This window comes from Tympanuchus pallidicinctus, unplaced genomic scaffold, assembly GCF_026119805.1.
Source record: "Tympanuchus pallidicinctus isolate F22 unplaced genomic scaffold, pur_lepc_1.0 scaffold7, whole genome shotgun sequence".
Taxonomy (NCBI): Eukaryota; Metazoa; Chordata; class Aves; order Galliformes; family Phasianidae; genus Tympanuchus; species Tympanuchus pallidicinctus.
The window spans coordinates 8,689,994-8,713,829 of NW_026294791.1; the positions used below are offsets into that span (position 1 = coordinate 8,689,994).

Here is a 23,836-nt window from a genome sequence, read left to right on the forward strand (position 1 = left end):
TATAGTTCCTAATTCCACACTGATATTGATTGCAAAATAGCTTCCCTTTTGCAAAATAATAAATACCAATAATGGCAGCATTTTCAACTAGTGCTGCATTTTTCACAGGCAGGTTTTACTAAAAGTATTTTATAAGTATTAATTAATCTTCAAGATACACCCAAGAGGAAGAGTGAGCAAACTGAGTCAGTGGGATGGAGTCAGTAAGGTACTTATCTGATTGCTGCAAGTGTTGCAGAAGGAGGACTAGCACAAACAAGTCCTCTTTCAGGGACTCATTTCACCCTGGAAATGAAGTTGTGCTTTGCAAGGTAAACCTTGGACAAATGTTAAAACTTGCAGAAACCTGAACATCAAGGAAAAAAAAAAAAAAGCTCACACAATAAAACACAGTACAAGAAGTCATTAAACAATGCATTTCCATCACCTTGAATAACAGAATGATAAATGTTATCACTGTTAGCTTATTTCAAACAAACAACATCACAACGGGCTGATTTTCCTAACTGAGATACAACCAGCCTGCTGGAAAAAAAAGAAAGCTGTAGATGAGGGCCTCTGAAGGATTTTGGTAACATTTGATGTGACATTGTGATAAGGAAACAGAGAAAACTGAAGTGCAAACAAAAACACTGCAACAGAGGTTCAGAACTGCTTACAAACGAATTACAACACCACTACGTTTATGTCGTCATTAAATTCAGACAGGTCTTCTGTTAGGAATCCCAAAGGGTTTGCTCCTATTCTAGTCAATTAAGCAGACATCATCGCAGCCCCCAAAGGTGAAGCTCTACAAAGGGAAATGAAAAATGCTTGCACTGCAGAAAGGTAAATCAAGGGGGAAAAGAAAAGCAGGGAGATACACAGCAAAGGAACAGCAGAGCAGCCACAGAGCTGGGATGGGTATCAGTTGCCGATGCCATTTACAGTCAAAACATCTTACTGTGGAAGTTTTAATCCTTTCAGTCTTCAGTATATACAGAACCCTGGATGCCCTGACTCACAGAGCACGCAGACACAGAGCTCACAGACATCCCACCAGCAATTACTCACGGCCTTCATGACAGACCTCACATTCCACAGAGGCTGTGCTTCTGGAATGACCCCACTACACGCACAGGCTGTGGAATGTGGTGGGTATCAGGCAGAGATCCCCGCATACTGAGATTAAACTCCATCCATCTTCTCAGTAAAATCAGCTCACACGTTCTGTAAACACGAGTGCAATACTTTCTGAGAGAAAGACAACGATCCCAGTATTGATGTAACACTACATAGGCAGCAGGTCAGCTGAAGCTGCAGGACCACTCCCAACAAACAGTGAATAAAAGAGCCAGCTGAGGAAATCAATCACCTGCTTCAGCTAAGCATGAAGACGCAAAGAGGATCAGACCCAAACCATCTGTCACTTTCTCACACCCCCAAGAAAAGGTTGCAGCGATCCCTTCCTACTGAGATGTAACATCGCACAGAAATGAAAGCAGGAAACTCATCCTGCTGCACATTTTTGCTTCCTTTAGCTACTAAAAGCATCTCTGTTTCGATCACCAACTGCTATCTGACTCTTAGCATTCTTTTGTGCTACTTCCTCGGAAATGCAGTGAGCTCTCTGTGGAGTTTGCCTTGGTTCCCCTCTCAGACAGCTGTGATTAATTCCATATTCAAGCTCTTGAGTTAATTCTCTCATTAGATCACTTTCCTTCTTCATGGAATGATTATTCCCACAAGAGAAATGAGAAAAACTAAAACAATATTGTGTTAGTATTTGACACACTGCATCCAGGATGTTTACTTTAAATCAAGTTGCTTGGAATTGCTCCAGACCTTCGGCTTAAACAAGAATCTTCCAACCAGTGGGGAACTGCAGCCACATGTTGCACAATGTTCCTATTTCACTGGAATTTCAACAAACTTCCTGCAAGGTAAGCATACCCTGAACATAAACCTCTCCACACAAATAAGTCAGAAGACAACACCTGAATTGCTGGAACACAGCTTAAAGATTTTTCTTTTCCTGACTGTTTTGTACCGTACACCCAGCAGCTCTCTAACCAAGACTAGCTGTAAAAGTGCAGCTTACAGCAAGTGCTGAAATGCTACCAGTGCTCCTGAAATCACACATCATTAGCTGTGAACATCACGTTCTGTCTGGAGGCTCTCACAGCTCAGACTCTCCCCAGCTGTGCTGCCTGCCAGGTGGCTCTCTGGGTCTGGGTGCCACTGCAGGACATGGTGCCCTTCAGCTGGACTCCAGCACAGCCTGCTTCTCAGTGCTAACTGGACGCTTGGGAGAGTTTCTCAGTAACAAGTTTAAGAATGCTAAACCTGTTTAAACTGACAACTCTCTTACCAGGCAGTTACCTGAATGTTATCCTTACCTGAAGCCATATTACAGTGAGAGCAATGAAAGTACTTAATCACTTTATCAATTAATTCCAAAGTACACAAAAACGTTGAGAAAAGCTGAGGGCAGGAAGACAGGGCAGGGGAAGAAAACCTTAAGTTTTCATGCAAACCATATGTGCTGAGGCCGCCTATGCAGAAAAGCTAGCTTTGAAGACCCCTCTTGTTCTCCATCTTTGACCAACTCCAGTTCAGATCTTTACCCTACACACACATGCATAATTGTTAAGATGCGTTATTTCTTGCAGGAATAAAGCTCATCTTGCTCATGGGCCTTGCCCAATCCTGCCAAGAGAGCCTTCTTGTATCTGGCCTAAGTCTGGAAAACTTGTTATCTCACTGTAAAGCACAATGAATTTTCCTACTGAGATGGGAAACATCCAGACCCTGAAGGAAAGCTTCTTCAGCCACTAAGGCTTCAGTACACCTGAGCCAACAGGAAGTTTGTGTGGGTATCTAATTAGAATCTAGTGCCCCCAGCTCATTAGAGGCTTTTGACTGAGAGCAGACAACATGATTACCAGCTCCATAGGGACTCATCACACAGCTCCACCACTTCACTAAGAAAACATGCACGGCTGAGACTGATGATCTGCACCACTGCTTTATGCATGCAATGGTACTCACATGACACGTGGAGGCCTTAGCAAAAAGAAGGGTAGCTTGGAAGTGTAAAGAGCATAGCTCAGTGCACTGCAGGTATTTCTAATCCGCATCACCTCTCATAAAGTGGTTCTGCACTTCTCCAGTTTCAGCTTCCCTAGAAGTTTTACTTCAAGTTCTTACAAAATGTAGGGAAATTGAGTAAGAATGGTTGCATCCTATGGGAGTTTTATGAGCTGGACACCAAAGCACGATAGAAGCTCCTTTCCTTTTTGGTGAGGCCATTCAACACTCATCTGGTAGGTCATGTGTACTGAAACACAAATGGTAGCTACAAGCAGGTAATGAGAGAAGAGCTGAAAAACAGCAACTGGAAAGTGATTCTCTGTCACAAAACATTCCACAAGGTTTGTCATACCTACAAACAGCCAAGGTCTGAGTTTCACAGAGAACGTTAGCAATGAAGTATCATAAGAAACACTTTGGGATTATTCTTTGATTATTATGTCAAAATGATCCCCAAAGCTACAGGTGCAGGAGACAGCACAGCACAACTGCACTTTCAAATCAATTATTGTTCTTGTAGGTTTTTTGAGTCTAAAAGCCCTTCATCTTATGGAGCTCAGGGAAAAAAAAAAATCTAAGACCTTTCTATAATAGAGAACTACAGTACCCAGACAAGTAACACATGTTAGCCACCCATTCTTGCTGCATGTTCAGAAAATATCATCCTGTACAGACAGCACCACCTGCAGGATTTAAGAGTGGAAGCAGACACCTCACCCAGCAGAGCACCGCCCAGGTGTCTGGACAGGTTTTCCAGAGAAGCCCTCAACCAGAGAAATCTGAGCAGGCAGGGAACTCCATGAAATATCCCAAGGAAGACTGCAGTTCTTCGGCCCCCTGGCACAGCACAGGGCTTTTTCAGGAGAAAGCCTAAAAATGTTATTTGTCAGATTGCTCTCACTGAGAGGTCTTGGTATTGCAATAGCAGCACTTCTGTGCAGGTGTGGCCAGTGGGGCACACGGAGGAATACCTGCCATGCCTTTTTTGACACCTGTCCTATGGGTCAGTAAGTACTCAGCTGGCTTCCTAACACCACGTTAGGAACCTATTAAATTAAAACTGAAATCATCTTTAATTCCTTCACTGTGATGTGTTGTCATTCTTGGTATTAATCAAAAGGCTTCTTGTTACACAGTGCAATTTCACTGTCAGATGTACTTACAGGCTTATTACAAAAAAAAACCCTAGTCTCCTTTAGGAGATGCACAACAGCATACAGGAGCATTAACTCCATCTTGTATGGCCTCCGCATGGCTATAAAAGAAACATGCTGAAGCAGTGCCCTCTTCTGTACACACAACTAGTCAGCCACATTAACACAGTGCAGGACAGGCCTTCAGGGCAAAATTAGCAGTCTCAACAATGCTATTCTGTGCCTGTAATTTTGGCACTATGGTGTGAAATCCTAATGCTGGCCAAGCGTCTACCAGCTGACATCAGCCTGCGCCTGAGCACTGAGAGGAATTCTAAGCCTTTTACTCACAGGCCACTTCCAATGAACAAAATGTCAGCACAAAGACAGCTCTGGATTCTTTTCCTGATTCATCAATGAAAGAAAATTCTCAAAGAATTTATCAGCCTGGCCTAAAATATATATTGAGCCATATCAGCATGCACTCAACGCATGCAACTGCAGGAACCTTACTTTTCTATTTAAGTATGTATTTTCTATGGATGTTTTTTTAAGACCGGCTCAGAAGATCGTTTTACCCTTCTAATGTCAAGAACAAAATGCTGATGAATGGAGAAAGCAACAGTCCCCAGAGAGTATCACAATTCAGATTTCTTTTCTGGAAGCACATTTAAAAGTTATTACAATGAAATACTGAATCATAAGAAAAGCCTGAGGGGCCATGACCATTGTAACTGTAAGCAGACATGTTTCTCTTTTCCCATACTCACAGTAAATAGATATGGAAGTGGTCCAAGAGGCTGATTTATTTATTTATTTATTTTAATTTGGCTGCATGTCATGTTGCTGAAATTGTCATGGAAAATTCAGCAGGGATGCTTTTGTATCAGTGTTGGCTTTTTCAGACCCAAGGAATGAGAGGTGTAACTCAGTATGCGAAGCTCTTCCCTTGGTCAGTGCCCAGACATGCAGTGACTCAGTGAATCACACAAAGACTGCCCTGCCTCAGGACCAGCTCTGACCCCAGGCACCCTCAAAGTACTACAAGGCACTGTGGTGAAGCATCCGTACTGGAATGAAAAGGAAGACCCGAATGCAGCATGATGCCACGCTGAGGTGTGTGGGCTGGCCATCCTTCAGGCAGTGCTGACCACGATGCCACACCGAGGATACACAGCCCCCATCATCCCATTCTCTAGGACTGCCTCAGGCAGAGGTTAGCTGTCGTTTCTCCTCAGAAAAGAATGTAATATAATCACAGAATCATTAGGGCTGGAAAAGATCACCAAAACATCTAGTTCAACTCCACCATGCCCACTGACCACGTCCCTCAGTGCCACATCTCTGCAGTTCTTGAACACCTCCAGGGATGGTGACACCATCACCTCCCCTGCTCATTGGAAGAAGAAATTGTTCCTAATATCCAACCTGAACCTCCTCTGGTGCAACTTAAGGACATCACTTCTCATTATCACAGCTACAAGGAGAAGAGGCCGACCCTCACCTCACCATAACCTCCTTTCAGAGAGTTGTAGAGAGCAATGAGGTCCTCCCTGAACCTCCTTTTGTTTCAAACTGAACAATACCAGCTCCTTCAGCTGCTCCCCATAACACCTGTGATCCAGACTCCTCATAGCTCCATTGCCCTTCTCTGGACACACTCCAGGGCTTCCATGTCTATCCTACCGGGAGGGGCAGTCAGTTTCCCCCTCACAAACACATTACAGTGTCTTGGATCACAGCTTGCAGAGGTAAGCCTGAGAGGAGTATGACTGAGTCTGTAAGGCAGTGCAGAAGGCCACTGTCACCACACAGAATCACACTGCACCCGTTATTGAAAGGGACTCGCAGGTATCACAGAGTCCAACTCCTGGCTGCATACAGGCCCACCCAAAAACCAAACCATATTTCTGACAGCCTTTTCTAAATGCTTTCACATCTCCAACGGGCTCTGTGCCATAGGAAGCCTGTTCCACCTGCTGATCGCCCTCAGCACCGCAGGCAGTAATGTCATCTATCAGGAGAATGATTGAAATCCACATTAAAAAAGCACCTTACAGAGAAGGGTCCATGGGAACGTTGGCCAGAGCTGCGAGCAAACAGGCTCCACAGGGGCAAGCGACCAGGCAGGCACACGGACAAAGGATCAAGCGCTGCGAAGACAGGCGCGCTGCGAAGCCGCTCGAGGCCGCCACCGCCACGCGCCCTCCTCGCCGCACGCCTCACAGACGAAGTCACGCACTCCCACCACCCGCATCGCGCATGCGCTGCGGAAAGGCGCGAGCACCGCCCATTGCTGCCGCGGGTGGGGGGAGCTGCGCGTGCGCGAGCTCCGCCCCTCAGAGCGGTCAGAGGGCGGGAGGGGCGGTCGCGCCTCAGCGAGCGTCATGGCGTGTGCCGCGGCGGGCATTGCCGGCGGGAGCTCATTTTCGGACCGGCACGCTCGCCTCCTGCTGGCTCAGATCAACCGGCTGCGCGTCGGGCAGAGCTTCTGCGACGTGCGGCTGGAGGTGGGCCGCGAGACGTTCTCCGTCCACCGCCTGGTGCTGGCGGCCAGCAGCCCGTACTTCGCGGCGCTCTTCGCGGGCGGCATGAAGGAATCGGGGCGGGACGTGGTGCGGATCGCGGGCGTCGAGGCGGGCATCTTCCACACGCTACTGGACTTCATCTACACGGGTAACGGTGGGGCTGGGGGTCCCGTCCGTGAGGGGAGAGGGCGGTGGTCTCGTCTGTGAGAGGGGCGGGCGGTCTCTGTGAGGGGTCCGGCTGTGGGGTGACGGGCTCTGGCAGCGCTCCGTTGCTCGCGCACGGCTTACAGCGGAGCTCCGCCGTCCTGTGCCCGCCCGCAGGCGTGGTGAGCATCGGCGAGCACAACGTGCAGGAGCTGATCGTCGCCGCGGACATGTTGCAGCTCAGCGAGGTGGTGGAGCTGTGCTGCGAGTTCCTGAAGGGCCAGATCGACCCACTGAACTGCATCGGCTTCTTCCAGTTCTCCGAGCAGATCGCCTGCCACGACCTGCTGGAGTTCACAGAGGGCTACATCCACGCGCACTTCCTGGAGGTGCAGGCTGGGGAGGAGTTCCTGGCGCTGAGCAAGGAGCAGCTGGTGAAGATCTTGCGGAGCGAGGACCTGAGCATTGAGGATGAGTACCAGGTGTTCCTGGCTGCTATGCAATGGATTTTGAAGGATCTGGGAAAAAGAAGGAAGCACGTGGTGGAAGTGCTGGAGCCTGTGCGATTCCCTCTGTTGCCGGCACAAAGGCTCTTAAAGTACATAGAAGGTGAGCGCAAAAAAGCCAGGAGTATCAGATGTTTGTTTTCAGACAAGCCGTTTTAACCAAGTCTTTTCTAATCTGTTTCTTTCGTCAAGGTGTTCCAGATTTCAGCCTTCGGGTGGCTCTGCAAACTCTGCTGAAAGAATACTGTGAAGTCTGTAAATCTCCTAAAGAAAACAAGGTCAGCAGTTTTCTGCAAGCTTCTAAAGGTCGTCCACGGAGGAAAGCCAGGAAGTACCTTTATGCAGTAGGTTAGAATGTGGCTGTTTGAAACTTATAAAACAAATGATGAAGTAGTATCTTCTATTACAGTACTGACAGAAATGCTGGACTGCTTCTTATTCAATGGGAAGACACAAAAAGAGCAGTATGCTTCATCTGGCTGATTTGCAGTCTTGGCTGCTTTCTACTTAAAATTGCACAGTGGGGGAGCATTCATATTTTGCATCATTATGACGTGGCATTCAAAGCCTAGATCTGCCTTTTAAAAGTTATTTGCCTTGGGTGGAAAGCTGCAAATCAGCATGGTTCACTAGAGGAAATGCATACTGGCATATACAGATTTCCTGCACTTTTTTTTTTTTTTTTTTTTCTGAAAGCTGATGTTTTCTCAGTACAGAATATTTATTGATGGGATACTTGCGATCTCAAGTTTTCACCAGAGCTACAGCACTGTATTGAAAATAAATACTTTTTTTTTCCTCCACCCTGTGAGAAGTAACAATTGTAAGATAGCAAAAGCTGGTCTCTGCCTTTTACCAAGATTATGAATGTCTGTAGTGATACAATGAAGTGCAGTAGCACAAGTTACCTGACCTTCAAGGTGACCTTTCTTCTGTATGCGATGGAGAACTAATGCAGTTTGGAAAAGCCTGATTCCTACTAACAGTAGAGTGCTGCTGCTATGGATTTTCTGTTGGCTTTTCTTCTGCGTTTTACATGTTAAGATCATGGGGTTGAGCAGGAAGCTCTTACTCAGCTGTGACCTTTCCATTTGCTCTCTAGGAGGGTACACCCGACTGCAAGGAGGACGTTGGAGTGACAGCAGAGCCCTCAGCTGTGTGGAGCGGTTCGACACTTTCAGCCACTACTGGACTACGGTGTCTTCCCTCCGCCAGGCCCGTAGCGGGCTGGGTGTGGCTGTTGTTGGAGGAATGGTCTATGCCATTGGAGGTAAAACCTGAAACAAGCACGCACTTTGGGCACATTCCTAATGCTAACGGTAATATAAATGTTAAATAAGTGTCTGTTATATGAAGTATGCATGTTCTTTTGAAAGAGAATACCCAATGAAATTAACTGAAGAGCTGACATGCATCAGAGAGAGACACTGTCGTCTTGCTATGATTTCAGAAAGCTGAATAGATTGTGTTTATTTTAGGAGTATGTGCCCTGTAGTGGTACAGTAAACTCTTGTTCCTTAACTGCAATGTAAGAATATCATTTTTGTTATATTTTGATCATTCTTATGCTAGAATTGATAGATGCAGAGGTTCATTTCCTCACAAATGAGTGGTTAAGTAGCCAGTACATTATTGGTGCTGTGTCCTGCACTGACTTACTAACTTGATAGGGATCGGTGCTTTGTGCTTTGTGGACATGTTTACTCTTGGAGATGGACGTTTTCTTCAAAAGAAAGCCTGCAGTATTGCATAGGCCTAACACTGCACAGTCTAAAGTCCAGTACTTCCAGTTTTCCTGACTGAATTTAAGTCCTTCAGGGATGCAGAGTCTTCTGTTAAAAAGATACTGGAGAAATCATGGGTAGAGTTTTTAAAAACTATTTTTCCTCGAAATAGTACTGAGGAAGCCAGCAGTAGGTAATAAAAATTGTAGCTTCAGTAATAGCTGAATTTAGGGTATCTTGCTTCTCTGTTGTTGCTGCTGTGAGTGTACTGGTTAGGGTTCCAATGTTGGTCATTTCTTAGTGGCCATTCTTTCCTCTTATGGTATAGCAACTCTGAGGTAAGCATATATCAGTGTTCAGATACACTGAGAGGTTTTAGGTACTCTGCAGTCTTGTGTGCTATGGGTAATTGCGTCTCTTCTCTCACTTCTAATCTTGTAGAAGCGCACAGAATGAGAGGCAAGACATCTGCTTGTCTGCCTACCTGGAAGGGCTTGTTAGGTATGTTTGCACAAGGATGTGATGAGTACCTCTACCTGCCAATCCTTAGGAATGCATATGCATACTGGCTTTGTCACCACAGAGTGCATTCTTTAGCCTTGAAAATTGTGTTGTGCTGCAAAATAAAATGTGTATAGCACTGGTTGTTCATTCCTGATGTTTTCAGTAATGTTTCAGGGAACTGTTGATGAATGCTGTTTCAAGTGATGATTCAGTTCTGGGTATCAATGAAGCTTTTGCTGTTCTGGCTGTTTGGCTAGCTGAAAGGAAAATCTTGTATTCTTACACTCTTTGGTCCTAGGAAGAGTTGAAAAATTTGCATCTGCAGTGCAGATCTGTAGTTCCCGTGTCTGTCTTATTTCTCTTATTTCTCTTGCTTTCTCTTATTACACAGGTGAGAAGGACTCAATGATTTTTGACTGTACTGAATGTTACGATCCTGTCAGTAAGCAGTGGACAATTGTGGCTTCCATGAACCATCCTCGCTGTGGACTGGGAGTGTGCACATGCCGTGGTGCTATCTATGCTTTAGGTAATTCTTTTTTCCACTAGGTGAGGTTAATCTTAGAGGTGTTAATTCATGGGACCTTTAAGTTGTTTTGGTTTTTAATATTATGGCTTAATGTTACCTATCTGCAGCTTTGAAAAAGACCTGTTCAAATGAGCATTAGTACACCAGGTCTCCGTGGATTAGTTATTGTTCAGCTCTAACTTATTTCCCTAGCAGAATTGATGTTGTTCTGTTGCAGGACACACAGTGTTACCTGCAATTTAGGCACTGCTTCATACCATTAAATGCTTTCCTGTGTTTGTTGGCATTTGCAGGAGGTTGGGTTGGGGCAGAGATCGGCAACACAATTGAAAGATTTGATCCTGAAGAAAATAGTTGGGATGTGGTGGGAAGCATGGTTGTGCCCCGTTATTACTTTGGATGTTGTGAAATACAAGGTGAGGATTGTTAAGCTTGCTTCCAAAACCCTCTTGGGCTCTTGGAACTCTTTAGAAACAGTTATGCTTCAATCACGAGTTCTTACTTTTGTCTTGTCCTGTCAGTTGCAGAAGATTGTGCCTTGCTTTTTTGTCCTCCTAACATGTGTTTCTACAGAAATTATGCTATAGAGGTCTTTCTCTGTCTGCTGCCTTTTATGTCATGAAAGTAGTTTATATATGGCTGTTGGTATGATTATCCAGCTAATCTATTAAGTTGATTATCCTTCCTGCTATTGCTTTTATGTATCTCCAGCTTTTTGGTTCATGTGCATGTCTTTTTGACAACCTGTGGCAATTCTTCAGATTATTTCGGGACGGTTGTGTCTGAAGGTTTAAGCTGTATGTGTGCTTTTTATGCATCTGATCCAAGTATTGACAGAAGCTCCAGCCTTCTGAATTCTCCACCCTTCACTTGATTGACGGTTGCTTTCATCACAGCTTCTAGTGCTTGAGCACAGGGTTACTTACCTGAAAACTTTGTATGCTAATTCTGGACAAATAAAGGATTCTATTTGGTATTCTTGAATCATCTTAGTGGCAAGATTAAATGGATGCCATGAGAAGCATTTTCTGTCTTTCAAGACTTCATATTGTAAAGCTACATAGGAAAAACTATATTTCTACAGGTCTAATTTATGTTGTTGGTGGTATCAGCCATGAGGGAGTAGAGCTGCGTTCTGTTGAAGTCTACGACCCGCTATCTAAACGTTGGTCTGAGCTTCCTCCCATGGGCACCCGAAGAGCATATCTCGGTGTAGCTGCTCTCAATGATTGTATCTATGCTGTTGGAGGCTGGAATGAATCTCAAGATGCGCTTGCTACTGTAGAAAGATACTCCTTTGAAGAGGTATGGTGGAGTCCCTTCCTTTCAGAAATGTAGACTGTGTGAACTTTGTGTAAAATGCTGTGGAAGTAGCCTGCTTCCTTCCTTTAAAAGGAAAAAATGAATAATTTCCAGCTCTGCTTTTCCTACTGGCTGGTAATCCAAGTTGGGGGTGGAAGGAGTTCCGGTGACCTCTGAGTCTGTCTGTCCTAACCAGCTTGTAGCATTCTGCTGATCTAACCCGTATGTTTATGAAAACTGCATGCATGCTTTTGGGAAACTGGAAGCTAACCAAGCTCAGATACTTCATACTTAGGTAAATACTTGTCAAAGTAGAGGTAGTGGAATAAATTTCCCCTTCTCCTCCTGCAATAGAATGAATTACACTCTCCAGAGAGAACAAGTAAGAGTTGCCCTTTGCTGCGTGACTTGAGAATCTTTCTTCTGCATAAAAATGTGGTGGTTGTTTCAATGCAACTAGAAAGATTGCTTTGAATGCAGTATTAGTCCTGGCTATTACTGCTCATGTTTATATGATGCTCTTTGCAACAGAAAGTTGCTGAAAGCAGCATGTATTCCATGGTGGCATTCTGTTCTGCACTGTTCTCCTTGTTTCCCATCTCAAAGTGCGTATGGTTCTCTGATCTGGAGACGGGCTGCATCACACGGTGACTGAAGAAAGGAAGGGGTGTTGTGTAGACAGGGAGTGATCTGTTCTTTAGAGACTGCTACCACATGGACCTCTTGTGAAAGTGCTGGCACTACAGTATCAATAATGCACTTGCTACTATGCACACAGCATGGTGTTTGAATTGTGATGTTTGCATAGTTAACGTGTTTCAGTCTTTAAGGCTAAAAAGCTGCTTTTATCAGAATTGGGCCATACCCTAAAACTACTTGTTTGTTTATTTATTTATTTATTTCTTCATGTTCTCGTTAGGAAAAGTGGGTTGAAGTTGCACCAATGAAGATGCCAAGAGCTGGTGTCTGTGTTGTGACTGTGAATGGATTTCTTTATGCCTCGGGAGGCCGTGCTCCCAGTCATGACTTTGCTGCTCCGGTAACCTCTGACTCTGTTGAAGTTTATAACCCTCACATGGACAGTTGGACTGAAACTGCCAACATGATCACCAGCCGCTGTGAAGGAGGTGTAGCTGTGCTGTAAAGTGCAAGGAAGAAAACTCATCCAAGGAATGAGTGAGTATCTGCCTCCTCTGGTTTCCGGTTTCATTGGCCAGAAACCTCTTCTATCAGCAGAACCTTCAGTAGAAACAGGGGCTTAGATCAGAGGGCTTTTCCGAAGCAAAAGGAAATACTAAAACTCTTGCCCTTCAAAGTAAATGGGCTTATCCCAGAGTAGGAATGCCTCTTATGACTGGATTAAGATTTATTAAATGCCGAACTTGCCCTGTGCTGATCTGAAGAAATCATTCCAGCACACTAGAGATGTTAGATCTCAGATGTGTCAGTCAGTATCTTCAGCTGGCCTTGCAGTCTGGAAGAAGGTTGCTATGGATGTCTAGGAGTTCCCTGCCGATAAAAGCAGGCTGGCTACTTGACTGGCATTAGTTGTCCTTTGCTGATAGAAAACAAGAAAAAGAAGAGATGGGAGAGACTTGGTACCTCCACTTAGGACCTACATGCATTTGAGCCTCTCTGCTGCTGCAGGGCATGGGCACTAAATATTAATTAGATGTTTACTTTCCTGCCACCCCCCCCAACTTTGATGGTAAGTGGCTGAGGACTTCCTATTATGGAAAGCTATTCTTGCAGTTCTAATAATGTCGTTCCACTTCAGCACAGGCTTTTTTTACTCAGTGGAGTCAGCGATGGCAATAGAGCTCCTTTTCTGTATAAACTGATTATTTTAAATGGAAGCGGCATTAGTTAGATGAGTTGTTTTTGCAGTAAGGACAGCTCTTAGACTAAAAACCTAAGGAAAACCTTTTGCCCATTTTTTTTTTTTTTTTTTCTTTTTTTGTTAACTGTTTTATGCTGTGTGACACGTGCTGTGATTTGGCATCTGAATACATGCTCTTATACAAGGTTCACACGTTCATCCTTGCTGCATTTTATACCTTGCCTCTTCCAAATTAGTGTGGACAGAGCCTTTTCTAGTGGAAATAGCTGTGTTCAGCATTGAGGTGATGCTGTTAGTGTGTCTTTCCTTAGGGAATTCATATTTAGCTTGGATACACTCCTAGAATACTCGCCAGGAGTTTGGAGTTATTTCTAGCTTCATCAAATGAGTGTTGTACTTGAAGTTGCTTTTTGCACACTGCAATTGCATTGTCTGCACAGCTTGGATGACTGGGATAGGAGTCTGAAATAAAGCTGCTTGAACTTGAGATACAGTGTTACCCTGGACCATAAAATCACAACTGGAATGGCAGAGAACAGGAAGCCTGCATTATGAGACAAGGGGGCACTCGTACCAAGTCCACATCTCTTTCGTGCAGCTAACAAATGAACCGATGAGTAAAAGCCCCCAGAGTCAGTGTTGCAGGTACATTAGGAATCCAGGTTTTGCATTCTAACACAGGACTGAGAGATTGCCAGGTTAAAATGTGCTAGATGATTGAGCATTTGTTTTCTCTGATCACTCAATCGTTGTATATGTTTTACTTCAAAATTATTTCTTAATTATGTCTATTTGTCTTTTTTCAAGTTTGAACTTGTTTTAAGCAGTTTTTCTAATAAAATACACTTTCATAACTGAATATGGAATACTCTTGAATAGGGTGTTTTCCTACCATAATGTCTTGTATTGTTGCTGTTTTCATCTAGTGAGTTGTCCTGTTCTTTAACTGAAGTCCTGTTCCTGGTAGGACGCTGGGACAGAGTGATTATACATTTTGCCTGCTTCAAGCTGCAAATACCACACTTCTGTAGTAAAATTCTCATTAATTTCTCTTCAGTATAAAGTCACTGCAAGTGTGGCTGCCTTATCAGCTCCATGCAACCCTCTCTGAAATGAAATTATAGGTAATATTTCTTAAGTTTTGTTATTTGTTGAGGAACCTTCTTGAGACACATGAGAAACACCGTCTTCACTACATTTTATTCATTTGGGAATTCTATGCACTCACTTCTTCCCATAAACTTTCTGGTTCAGATTATCTTGAGGGCATCTGCTGTTGGTCTGAAGCTGCCTTCTCCAGTTCCTGTGGTTGATTTTGATGTTTGAGCTTGGAGGCTGTAATCAGCTGCTCCCAGCTACTCAGCAATCTTTCCCTGACTCAGACCAAAATCTGGATCCACTTAAAAAAACTGTCATATTTAAAAAAGAATAACACTGTGTTTACAAATAAAGTTTTTATTTATTTTATATTCGGAGAGCATCAAGTATACTGCTGTTTGGGGGATATGGTGCTGTTAACACATAAAAGGTAATGGGGTAAGAGAAGGAGAGATTCATGGACATAGCTGCTGTTTCAGCAACACCATAGAAGAAGATGGCATCATCTTTAGGCAGGTATCCTAAATTGTTCTTTGCAGAACGAGCAGATAAAACTGAAGTTATGGTGGGTGCTTTGTTCTTCACTAACCAACAGTGCTTTATGTGTACTATGAGGATCATATAAATTGGTCCTGAGGGTACATGGATATCAAACATTGCCTTTCTTCTTGCATCTTAAGATAAAAAGCCTATAGTAAATATGCTCATATGCAATGTATTAAGCTTCCTGGGGTAGCTGAGGATAAAAAAGAAAATCTGTGTGATGGGCTCTTGTTTCTTCCTTGAGATTTCGTTAGGAAGTAGACTTAAATGCAAAGTCATGTCAATAACCAGCTACTCAGGGAGAGCGTGCAGGCCACAACTGTGTTTGTACCTTCCTAGGGTGCACAAATAAAACTACTCTTGAGGGAGAAGACACAAACTTCTTTCAATTCTACTGCCTGATCCTTTCGTGTTAGCAGTAGATCTGTGTCCTACCAAGCAGCAATTGATGGTTCTTTAACTTAGGAACATGATGGTCCTTCATGATCATATGTTGAAAGCAGCTTCACTGCTTAAGTAGCCCTAAGACCAAGCAAAATCTAGGAGCAGATGGGCTGGCTCTCCTTTTTATTTAAGTCTAAATAGTAAGCTAATCTGTTTTTGTAGCACTTCATTGAAGATGAAAAGTTGCCCCTTCCAGCCTTCCCCATGGCAGCTTAATGGTATACTTCAGGTGAACGCTGACCTCAGCTTGCCACTGCAAACAAACCTTACCTACCCTTTCTTTCCACTTTAAGTTCTATGTGATTAAGCTCTGGACATCTCCTCAATTTGAAGTAAGGTTGAGTTCTTGGTGGTTTTTTTTCACACTTCCACAAAACAGGAACTGAAGGTGTATGTACTTCTGCACAATTCTCTATTTCTTTCAGTGATAAACTTACTGCTTTCTCCTTGACATCATTTAGAGCACACACCACTACATCATTGTTCTCCCTCCCACAGAATGTTATCACATTATAGTCAAACCAGATACTTTGATAATTCAGAACAGAGCAATTCATACCCATGACATGTGAATCTCCATTTTAAATTCATCTAATCTCACTCAGGAACGATGCTTTGTTCTACAGATAATGGCAGATTCTGGCCTGCCTTGGACACAATCAGTATTTAGAGTGCTTCCCTTCTAAAGTTGCTATGAACTTACTTGCTCCAAGAATAAGCGTCTTGATCAATGCCCTCTTATGACTTCTGAGCACAAATAAGTCTTTATTTCCATATGACCTCAATGCAAATACATTATTAACAAATAAACAGCTTTTTCCCCTTGCTTTATTGTTTTGTGTTCTGCTTTTTGGGTCTGCTGTTAATTAGCTCATGATCAGAAACCATCTTCACGGCTAAAGTAGCTAACAGTGATAATACTGCCACCACTGTTACCACTATCCTCAGTCCTTTAAACCAAAGAGGATAGGTAGGAAGAAGGGAAAGGTCATAGTGTAATGCTATCCCTAAGCTCAGTACAATCATTACTGCGCTGCTAGCGATATCTTTAAAAAGCAAGGCTTGCCAGGCGAGCAGAGGAAGAATGGTGCTGTTGGCCAGGTTCAGCCAGTCTGGCTTGGCTGGGCTGTTTTCTGGGACAGCAAATCCCCACCTCATTCCCCCTATGAAGGAGACGATGACAGCACCATACGTAACCTGAACAAATGCCAGCTCTGGGTGGTAGGTCCTTTGGAAAACCATTAATAGCGGCATAGAAACAAGTGGAATTAGCCCTGCAAGGCTTAAGTAAAGGGCTGGCTTTGGAGAATCCTTCAGTGATTTCATACTCTGTCGCAACAGGCCTGGCTCTCGAGGAGGTTCTTGGGGAGGCTTTTTCTTTAAGAGGGGGAAAGACGTGTGAAAAGCCTGGAGTTTGACTGCACACACCGATAGTCTGCTGAGGCTCAGAGGTCTTGAGAGAAGACAAACATTTCTCTGCAGGGAGAGACAGAGAGAGGAGCACCTTGTCTTATTCTTTCCATGCAGGAGTAGTCTGGGACCAGTTAGCTTCTGCAGCTGCAATTAAAAAGTTTGTTCTTTGAGCACCTTACAACACAGGCATTATTGTCCTACAGTTACCTGGAGTATCTATAAAATATTGAAGAGTTTTCTTGGCTGGATAACCCCACAGCTGCCCTTCCTCAAGGCTTTCTCATGTTTTGATCTAAGCAATTAAGCTGGCACAGCTGCTCAGCTCTTCCCAGTGAGCAAGCAGACGTTGCTCACTGTGAAAACACTTTCTGCAGCCACCTCTTCTCCCACCCACCCAAAGGCTAAAGGAGCATGCATCAGGCCTGACCAGAAAGGAACACAGCACGATCATTGGACAGTGCCATCCCCGAAAGCAGCTACTATCCCATCATTGTTCAACAGCATCCGTGACGGTAATTATGGGAAAGAAAAAGAATGTAAACATCAGAACGTGATTTAAAAGAAAAGGAATCAGAGCTCTGGCCAAAGGCGGCTGTAAAAATAAGGGACGTGTTCAGAATAGCTGCAATGAATGCAAGCCTACTTTCGCTTGTGAGGCACTGCTTCCCAACGCTCCAATGGCACGTTTAAAGAAAAATGGAGCTTAAAGCCTGCAGAAACTTACTTGGAGAGGCGTGCGGGAGCAGCACCGCTGTATGAGATGGAACATGCTTGCTTTGTCCGGGTCCTGAAACAGCAGCCAAGCGGGTGGCTGGCCGAACCGCGAGTAGCTCAGCTCGTGCCGCAGGCCGCGCTCAGCATTCAGACGTGCGCTTCTCACTGTGCTGTACTGAGAGGTAAAGCCTCGACGCGCTCTGTAATTATTTATCCACCGCGGGATGTTTTGCTGCGGGTCGTTCCGGGAACTGACGTTGCAGGCCAGGCGAGGAGGAAGGCCAGCCGTGCGGGACGCGGCGCTTCCTGCGTACCGGGCAGCGCTCCGGCTGGGCTCCGCCTCGGCGGTCCGGGCGGGAACGTGCACGGCGCCGCTGGTTCCGCCGCACAGGGAAGAACGCAGCCGTGCGCAGCACTCAATACGCGGCCCGGCACGTGTCAGAAGGGCACCGCGCCGTCGTGTCGCCTGACAGCCCGGCCGTGCCCGGCCCAAGCGCCGCGGGCTGCTGAGCTGGCCGGGCTCGGCCCGGTATTTTCTCAAGCTTGCGCACGCGGACGGCCACGAGACGCCATAGCGGAATAAGACTCCCAGGCTGCCCCGCGGCGCGGGGCTTTCTGGGACTCGTAGTAGTTCTCCACGGCGCCCCAGAGACCGCGAGGACGGCGCCGATTGGCGGGGCGGGGGGCGCGCGCGCACCCTTATTCCTGCTCTGGGCGGCGGGCGCAGGGGGTGCGGGTGCGCTCCGCGTGGCCGCCGGCGGAGCCAAGTGGGCGTGGCCCTTCCGCCTCCCGGCCCCGCCCCCCTCGCTCGCAGGCCCCGCCCCCTCCGGCCCCCGGCCGGGCAGGGCCGGGCAGCCATTTTGGGCAGAGCTTTGTTATGGTTCTGGGGCCGCAGAAGGCAGCGGGAGAGGCCTGGCCGGTGAGTGCGGCGCCCACCTCCGTTCCCCGCGCTTCGCGGCGTCTCCGTCCTCCGCTCCGCCGGGCCCGGCGCCCGCTCCCCGCCTTCCACTCCCCGATCACCGGCCCCGCGGCCTCGGAGCGGCCCGGCATGGGCCTCCCGCCAGGCCGGGACCCCTCTGGCGGCGGCGGCGGGGGGAGCGGGGCGGCCGCCGGGGGGAGCTCGGCGCTCCAGACCCGCCGCCCGCGCGGCCCCGGCCCTTCCGCCGCGGCGGGGGGAGCCGCGTTCCCGGGGGGCTCCGGGCCGAGGGGTTGGGGGGGGGGCGGCAGGGGCCGAGCTCCGCGCTTATTGTTTCCTGCCTCGGCGGAAAGTTTGCCGAGCCCTACGCCGCTCCGCTGGCGGCGCGCCGTGTCAGTGAGGGGCGCGGGGGCAGAGGCCGGGGTAAAGTCCCCGGGGCCGCGCCGGGCTTCTGCGTGGCGGCGCCGCGAGCGCGAGTTGGAAACGAAAGTGGGAGAGTCGGGCCGAGGGCCGATTCGCCGCCGTTCCGCGGTGGTTGGTCGGCTGGGGGGGGGAGGAGATCGGCGGCGACACGCGTGCCCGGCCTGGCGGAAGGAGGCCGGAGCCCCCAGGTGCCGCCCGGCCGCGTGCGGCTCCGGGTGCTGCGCCGTGTGGGGCGGTGGCGGCCGCGGGCGGTGACGGCCGAGCTGCCGGGAGCGCGCCGGGCTCCGGGCCGCCGCTGAAGACTTTGAGTTTTGGTTCCCGCGGCAACTTCGGAGCGGCTGTTCGTGCGGCCGAGAGCTTTTCAGCGGCTCGAGGCGAGCGGCCGCTGCCGAAATCCTTCCGGCCGTGGCGGAATTTCTTAAAAACATCGGCTGCAAATCGCCTCGGATAAGCTGACCAGGTCAGCTGGCGCCGCCCTCGAGCTTCTAGTGACACAGGCGTTAGTAATGCCGATAATATTCCGGAAGGTTGGAAGCGGCCGAGGCAGGGACGTAAACACGGGCTGGGAGCGCACCTGGGCGGCTCGGAGCGGGTGGGGCTGCGGCGGGGCCCGGCGCCGCCTGCCTGCATCCCGGCTGCGGCCCGCAGCGCTGCTGGGAGCGCCGGGCGCGGGGGTGGGAGCGCTGTGCTCGGCTCTGGTGTCTGCCGAGCCGGGCTGGAAACGTCAGGTGTGGGGCGGGGGGAGAGAAAACATCGCCGTTCAACAAAAATAACCCTGTTTTTTAACGTTACTTCAGATCGCTTATAGAGAAAACTGCCTTATGAGAACTTCTAGAAGTTTTTTTGGGTTTTTTTTTTTTTTTCTAGAGAAAGCATTCGTTGGCATTTTCCTCATTTACTTAAAGCTGCTTCTAAGGAAGCACGACCTTTGCATATTTTATACATCTGGTTTGTAGTCTTAATCCTGCGTGGCACTGGAATTTCCATTGCAGATATTCTGCTTGGACTTGGAGTGAAAATATGCAGGGAACAGATGGCATTTGGAAAAAAAAGAAGTCCTGTTTGTTGGTTGTTGGTTTTTTTTTTTCTATGAATGTTTCTGAAATAAGGAAGGAGCAGCGTGCAGATGTGATACGTATCACAAACTCAATGGATGTGCACACTGTGCCAACTGCTGGGAGAAGTGCCTTCCTTGGAGATGTGTTTCAGGTTGCTGTCACCTCATCTTGCTGATGGCACTGCTTGGTGCTTGGCTTGAGTGCCTCTTGAAATCGGTGTTTTAAATGAGGGGATGAAGTCACGAAAGGGAACTGATCTTCACAAACAGCTTTGGGAAATGTTAAAAATACTTTGAGAGCTGTGGATTATCTTTTTTTTTTTAAGAAAGCAGTGGTGTGGATGGATCTGTGAATTTCTTTGGGAATGTGGGATGTCGGATAGCAACGACAAGAGTGCCACAAGAGAACAAACACTTCACTGGATCAAGAGCTCAAGTTGCATTTTTTTAACGTGGTTTCAGCATTAGGGGATTTTTGAAGCTGCTGAATGGTTTGGTTGCAGGGTGCACTTCAGGGCGTGCTGTATTCATTCATATGAGCAGATTGGTTATGTGAAGCAGGGCTAAAACACGAAGCACTCTTCTCAGCAAAGCGCTGGTGGTTCCTGCACCGGTACGGCTTTGTCTGTGAAGGCACAGACGTGGGCTGGTTGTTGCTGTAGGTTACAGTGAGCAAGGTCATTGCTAGCGAGCTCTCCAGCTGGTGAGGCACTCTGCGTGCAGAGGAGTTTCTTTGGGGTTTGTAAGTCCTGTGCTAACTTATTTGGCATCGAGTGCTTTCTGTCTGTTTTAGATGTTGTCCTTCTAACATGGCGGGATAAGGAGCTGCTGCAGCGTCACTTGTGCAGCGCCTGGCATTCTGAGTAATGGTGCACATCTGTCTTTTGCAGAGTCGCACCAGTTTGGGTTCTCCTTACTTGTCAGGTTTGACGAAAGGCAGCGAAGTTGGCAGAAATGTGGTTCTGCTCAGCACGCCGCCCAAGCGCCAGCGTGTTGTTTCACTGGTGTTCTGGAAGGTAACGTGTTCCTGTGACAGTGTGCCAAACTTGAACGAGTTATTGTATGGTCAGAGGGTAAATTTACATTTTTGGGAGTGGATTTAGATGGGCCAATAGCAGCCAAATGCTCACTGTCCTGTATGTGCAAACACTGTGCAGGCTGAGAAGTTTAGGTCACGTCAAGGCTGCTAATGTGGTGGTAAGGGAGGGGGAAAGCCTATCAGCTACATTAATCATATATATTAGCAATTGGACTACATGACTACAAATTGGGATTTCTTAATTAAAGCGTGCTTAACATTGTTCAGTTCCTGCCTTCTCTAGCTGGGCTCCAAAAGTGTTTGGCAAAGAGAAGAACTTCAAGCCTTATACTTCTCAGGCTTTTCTGTAATTAAGCAGCAAAAAGACTTTGTAGGATGTCGGTGTGTGCAGTTCCCTAAAATGACTAATGTGAAATGGTTGCACTCCCAAGGTCTGGCTAAGGACAAACTCTTTGAAGCGGTGCATCCAGATGTAACTGAGGCTGTGTACAACAAGTGATGATCAGGCCCAAATAGTTTGCGGGATACGACCCAGAGCCTCTGGGACTGCTGGGCTCACCAGGAGCTGCTGAAGTCCTAGCAATAGGGCCATTCTAGCAGCACTACCAGCAGCTTTCTATGTATTTTTAATTCCATCCTTGAATCTTGTGCTCCATTTCCGTTTGGGGCTTTCATTGCCTTATCCTCCACCTTGAAAGGAACATCCCAGCTGTGTTGTGCGGTGTTGGTGCCTCCTGATAAGCAGAGGTGTGTGCGCACAGGGTCTAGCTTCATGTCCTTGTTTTTTTTGGAATATACTTTTTCTAATACAAGAAGTGGCCAAATATTTTAATGGATTTCCCATAGAGCACTTTTATTTTCAGCATGTGCAGCAGGTTTAGGTAGAGTCAGAGGACAGTAATGGTGTGGCCGGGGTGGGTGATGCTGGGGACAGAGGCTCGGTGTGGCAGGGGCTGCTTTCCTGGGTATCTCTGTGACCCACATAGCACACAGCATGTGACAGTGACCGTAGTGCTCTGGTGCTTTGTCATCCTTAGTTCCTAATGAGCAGCTCTCTTGTAAACAAAGGGCTGAGTCTGCTGTGGGGCATCGCTGTTCTTTTGGACGCAGATTATCGATACCCACAAAGTTGTGGGTGAATTTATAGTCAAGTTATCAGCAGACTTCTGGCAGTAAACACTCCAGAAAGAGCGTTCTGCCATTGTGTTCCAGTGCACCATCCATCACCCAGAGATTAATCAGTATTCACATGAGGTGGTCTGAAAAGTTTTTCAGTGCTAATCTTTAAAAGCTTGGTGGGGGAATTCTTGTACCCTGCAAATGTTGAATATATTATGCTTTTGACTTTTGGTTCTGGAAAACTGTCTTTTCTATATATTGAACTCCATTTAAGTAGAAGAATTGGGTTAAGGATGCCTTAAATGACTTCAGATTGGCTGGGCCTTATGGAATGTATCCCACGGACTTCGGGAGCTGAGAGTCTGTGGGGATGGGAGAAGTTCCAGCTGAGGAGTGGTGGGGAGCAAATCCACTCCCAGCATTTGGAAAAAGACAGGACAGGAGCTGCCTGTTCAACTCATCTTGTCACAGAGAGACAAGTGATGAGTGCTCGTATCAGGAACCTCTGCTGGGTCATGTTCTGCTTGGTGTTTTGTTTTTCTGTTTTGAAATGATTTTGTTGCTAAATGCAGATGGTATGATCTTGGGAAATTCAAGAAATAGTGTGAAGTCAATCCTGTTTAGCGCAGGTGAGGTTCAAATTGTAAAGTTTAGGAATATTACCTCATGCAGACACGTAGCAGCTGGCGAGGCAGCAGTTCTGTGAGCGAGTATTTGGGGTTTGTAGTGGTTCCTAAATTACCATGAATCAGCAGCATTGCTGTCATGAAAATTCACTTGTCGTACTGGAATACATCGAAGCATCATAAATGAGGTCATGAGGCAGTTTTTCCATTCCTCTGAGGAGCTGTAGGTCTCCAGCAAAAGTGTTTTGTTCGGTTTGTCAAACTTTAAGAAAGGTTATAGCTGGGTGAGAAGAACTGTAACGAAGGCCTGAAAAGAGAACCTCTGAGTGAGGATTGAAAAACTGTTGAGCCTGGCATGGTTTTGTACCACTGGTGGCTCATCAGACATCAGCAGGTTAAAGTTACGTGCAGGTGGAAGTGGGAGCCAGCTGTCTGCAAGCTGTCCGGTGTGCTAGGTGGGTCACATTTGTTGTTATCACCATCAGTACTTTGAACCTAAATAGCTTCAGCAGTAAAATTGGAGTGGTCGTGACATGTATTCATTTATTAAGAAAGAAATGTGACTATATCCAATCCTATAATGCACTGTTACATCCTTTTTCTGCTGGGATAAATACCGACATGGAGAGATGTCTTCAGAGGTGGCTGTAAAGAGAGGTGAGCTTGCCATGTCCCTGGTGAGCAGAGCAGGTAGTCAGGGGCTGAGGAGGCAGCTGGAGGTGTTCAGTTGGGCACTGGCTGCAGGGACAGGCTTCCAAGCTGTAGGAACAGCCAAAAGGCATTGTAGAGATGCGCTGGAGAGCGCTGATGTGGTAATCTTCTGTGATGTATGGCTCCTAAAAAAATACTCCAGTGTGGGTGTGAAAACCTGCATAATGAATTCTAGTCCACTGATAGTAAACTTGTTTTTCTGGTGATTTTTTTTGAGACATTTTAAGATTAATTTTAGGATTATTTTTTGGACCTCTGCAGCCTGAAGGTGACTGTACAGATTCTTTAGGGAGACACTGTTTAATTTATTTTCAAAGACGTCCAGTGTGAGAGAGTAGAAGGTCTTTTAAGCCCCAGGAGAAGAAGATGATCTATGAAACCTCTCAGGGTCCTTCCTATGCACTTTCCTGGTATTCCCTAGCTTACTGTAGGGCACAGGGGTAGAAGAATG

The 23,836-nt window shown here is 46.7% G+C and overlaps 3 protein-coding genes across 3 annotated transcripts in view; 2 read left to right on the forward strand and 1 right to left on the reverse strand.

Moving 5' to 3' along the window:
• The first annotated feature begins 4,926 nt into the window (after window positions 1–4,926).
• Window positions 4,927–14,141, forward strand: IPP (intracisternal A particle-promoted polypeptide). Its single transcript, XM_052666700.1, has 9 exons — window positions 4,927–4,941; window positions 6,266–6,881; window positions 7,055–7,486; window positions 7,576–7,731; window positions 8,486–8,653; window positions 10,003–10,140; window positions 10,434–10,556; window positions 11,225–11,445; window positions 12,362–14,141. The coding sequence occupies exons 1-9, from the start codon at window positions 4,927–4,929 to the stop codon at window positions 12,584–12,586; spliced, it is 2,094 nt and encodes a 697-aa protein (XP_052522660.1). The 3' UTR covers window positions 12,587–14,141.
• Window positions 14,142–14,721: 580 nt separating this feature from the next.
• On the reverse strand, window positions 14,722–18,105 carry TMEM69 (transmembrane protein 69). The gene is made up of 2 exons (XM_052667046.1): window positions 17,505–18,105; window positions 14,722–16,924 (listed from the first exon to the last, which is right to left on the reverse strand). Exons 1-2 carry the CDS (start codon window positions 17,547–17,549, stop codon window positions 16,196–16,198), a joined length of 774 nt encoding a protein of 257 aa, XP_052523006.1. The 5' UTR covers window positions 17,550–18,105; the 3' UTR covers window positions 14,722–16,195.
• Window positions 18,106–18,296: 191 nt separating this feature from the next.
• Window positions 18,297–23,836, forward strand: part of GPBP1L1 (GC-rich promoter binding protein 1 like 1) — a 30,104-nt gene continuing 24,564 nt past the window's right edge. Inside the window, exon 1 of the mRNA XM_052666991.1 lies at window positions 18,297–18,413. The gene's annotated coding sequence lies outside the window, so the exon portion shown is untranslated. The remainder of the gene's footprint in view (window positions 18,414–23,836) is intronic.

Bases quoted from the DNA above. Each gene is read 5' to 3' on its own strand.
- IPP (XM_052666700.1), top strand. The intron at 10,557-11,224 runs GTGAGGATTGTT...ATATTTCTACAG, and splicing joins TGGATGTTGTGAAATACAAG to GTCTAATTTATGTTGTTGGT. The intron at 11,446-12,361 runs GTATGGTGGAGT...TGTTCTCGTTAG, and splicing joins AAAGATACTCCTTTGAAGAG to GAAAAGTGGGTTGAAGTTGC.
- TMEM69 (XM_052667046.1), bottom strand. From the start codon at position 17,549: ATGTTCCATCTCATACAGCGGTGCTGCTCCCGCACGCCTCTCCAA. The intron at 16,925-17,504 runs GTAAGTTTCTGC...TTTTAATTGCAG, and splicing joins GCTCCCGCACGCCTCTCCAA to CTGCAGAAGCTAACTGGTCC.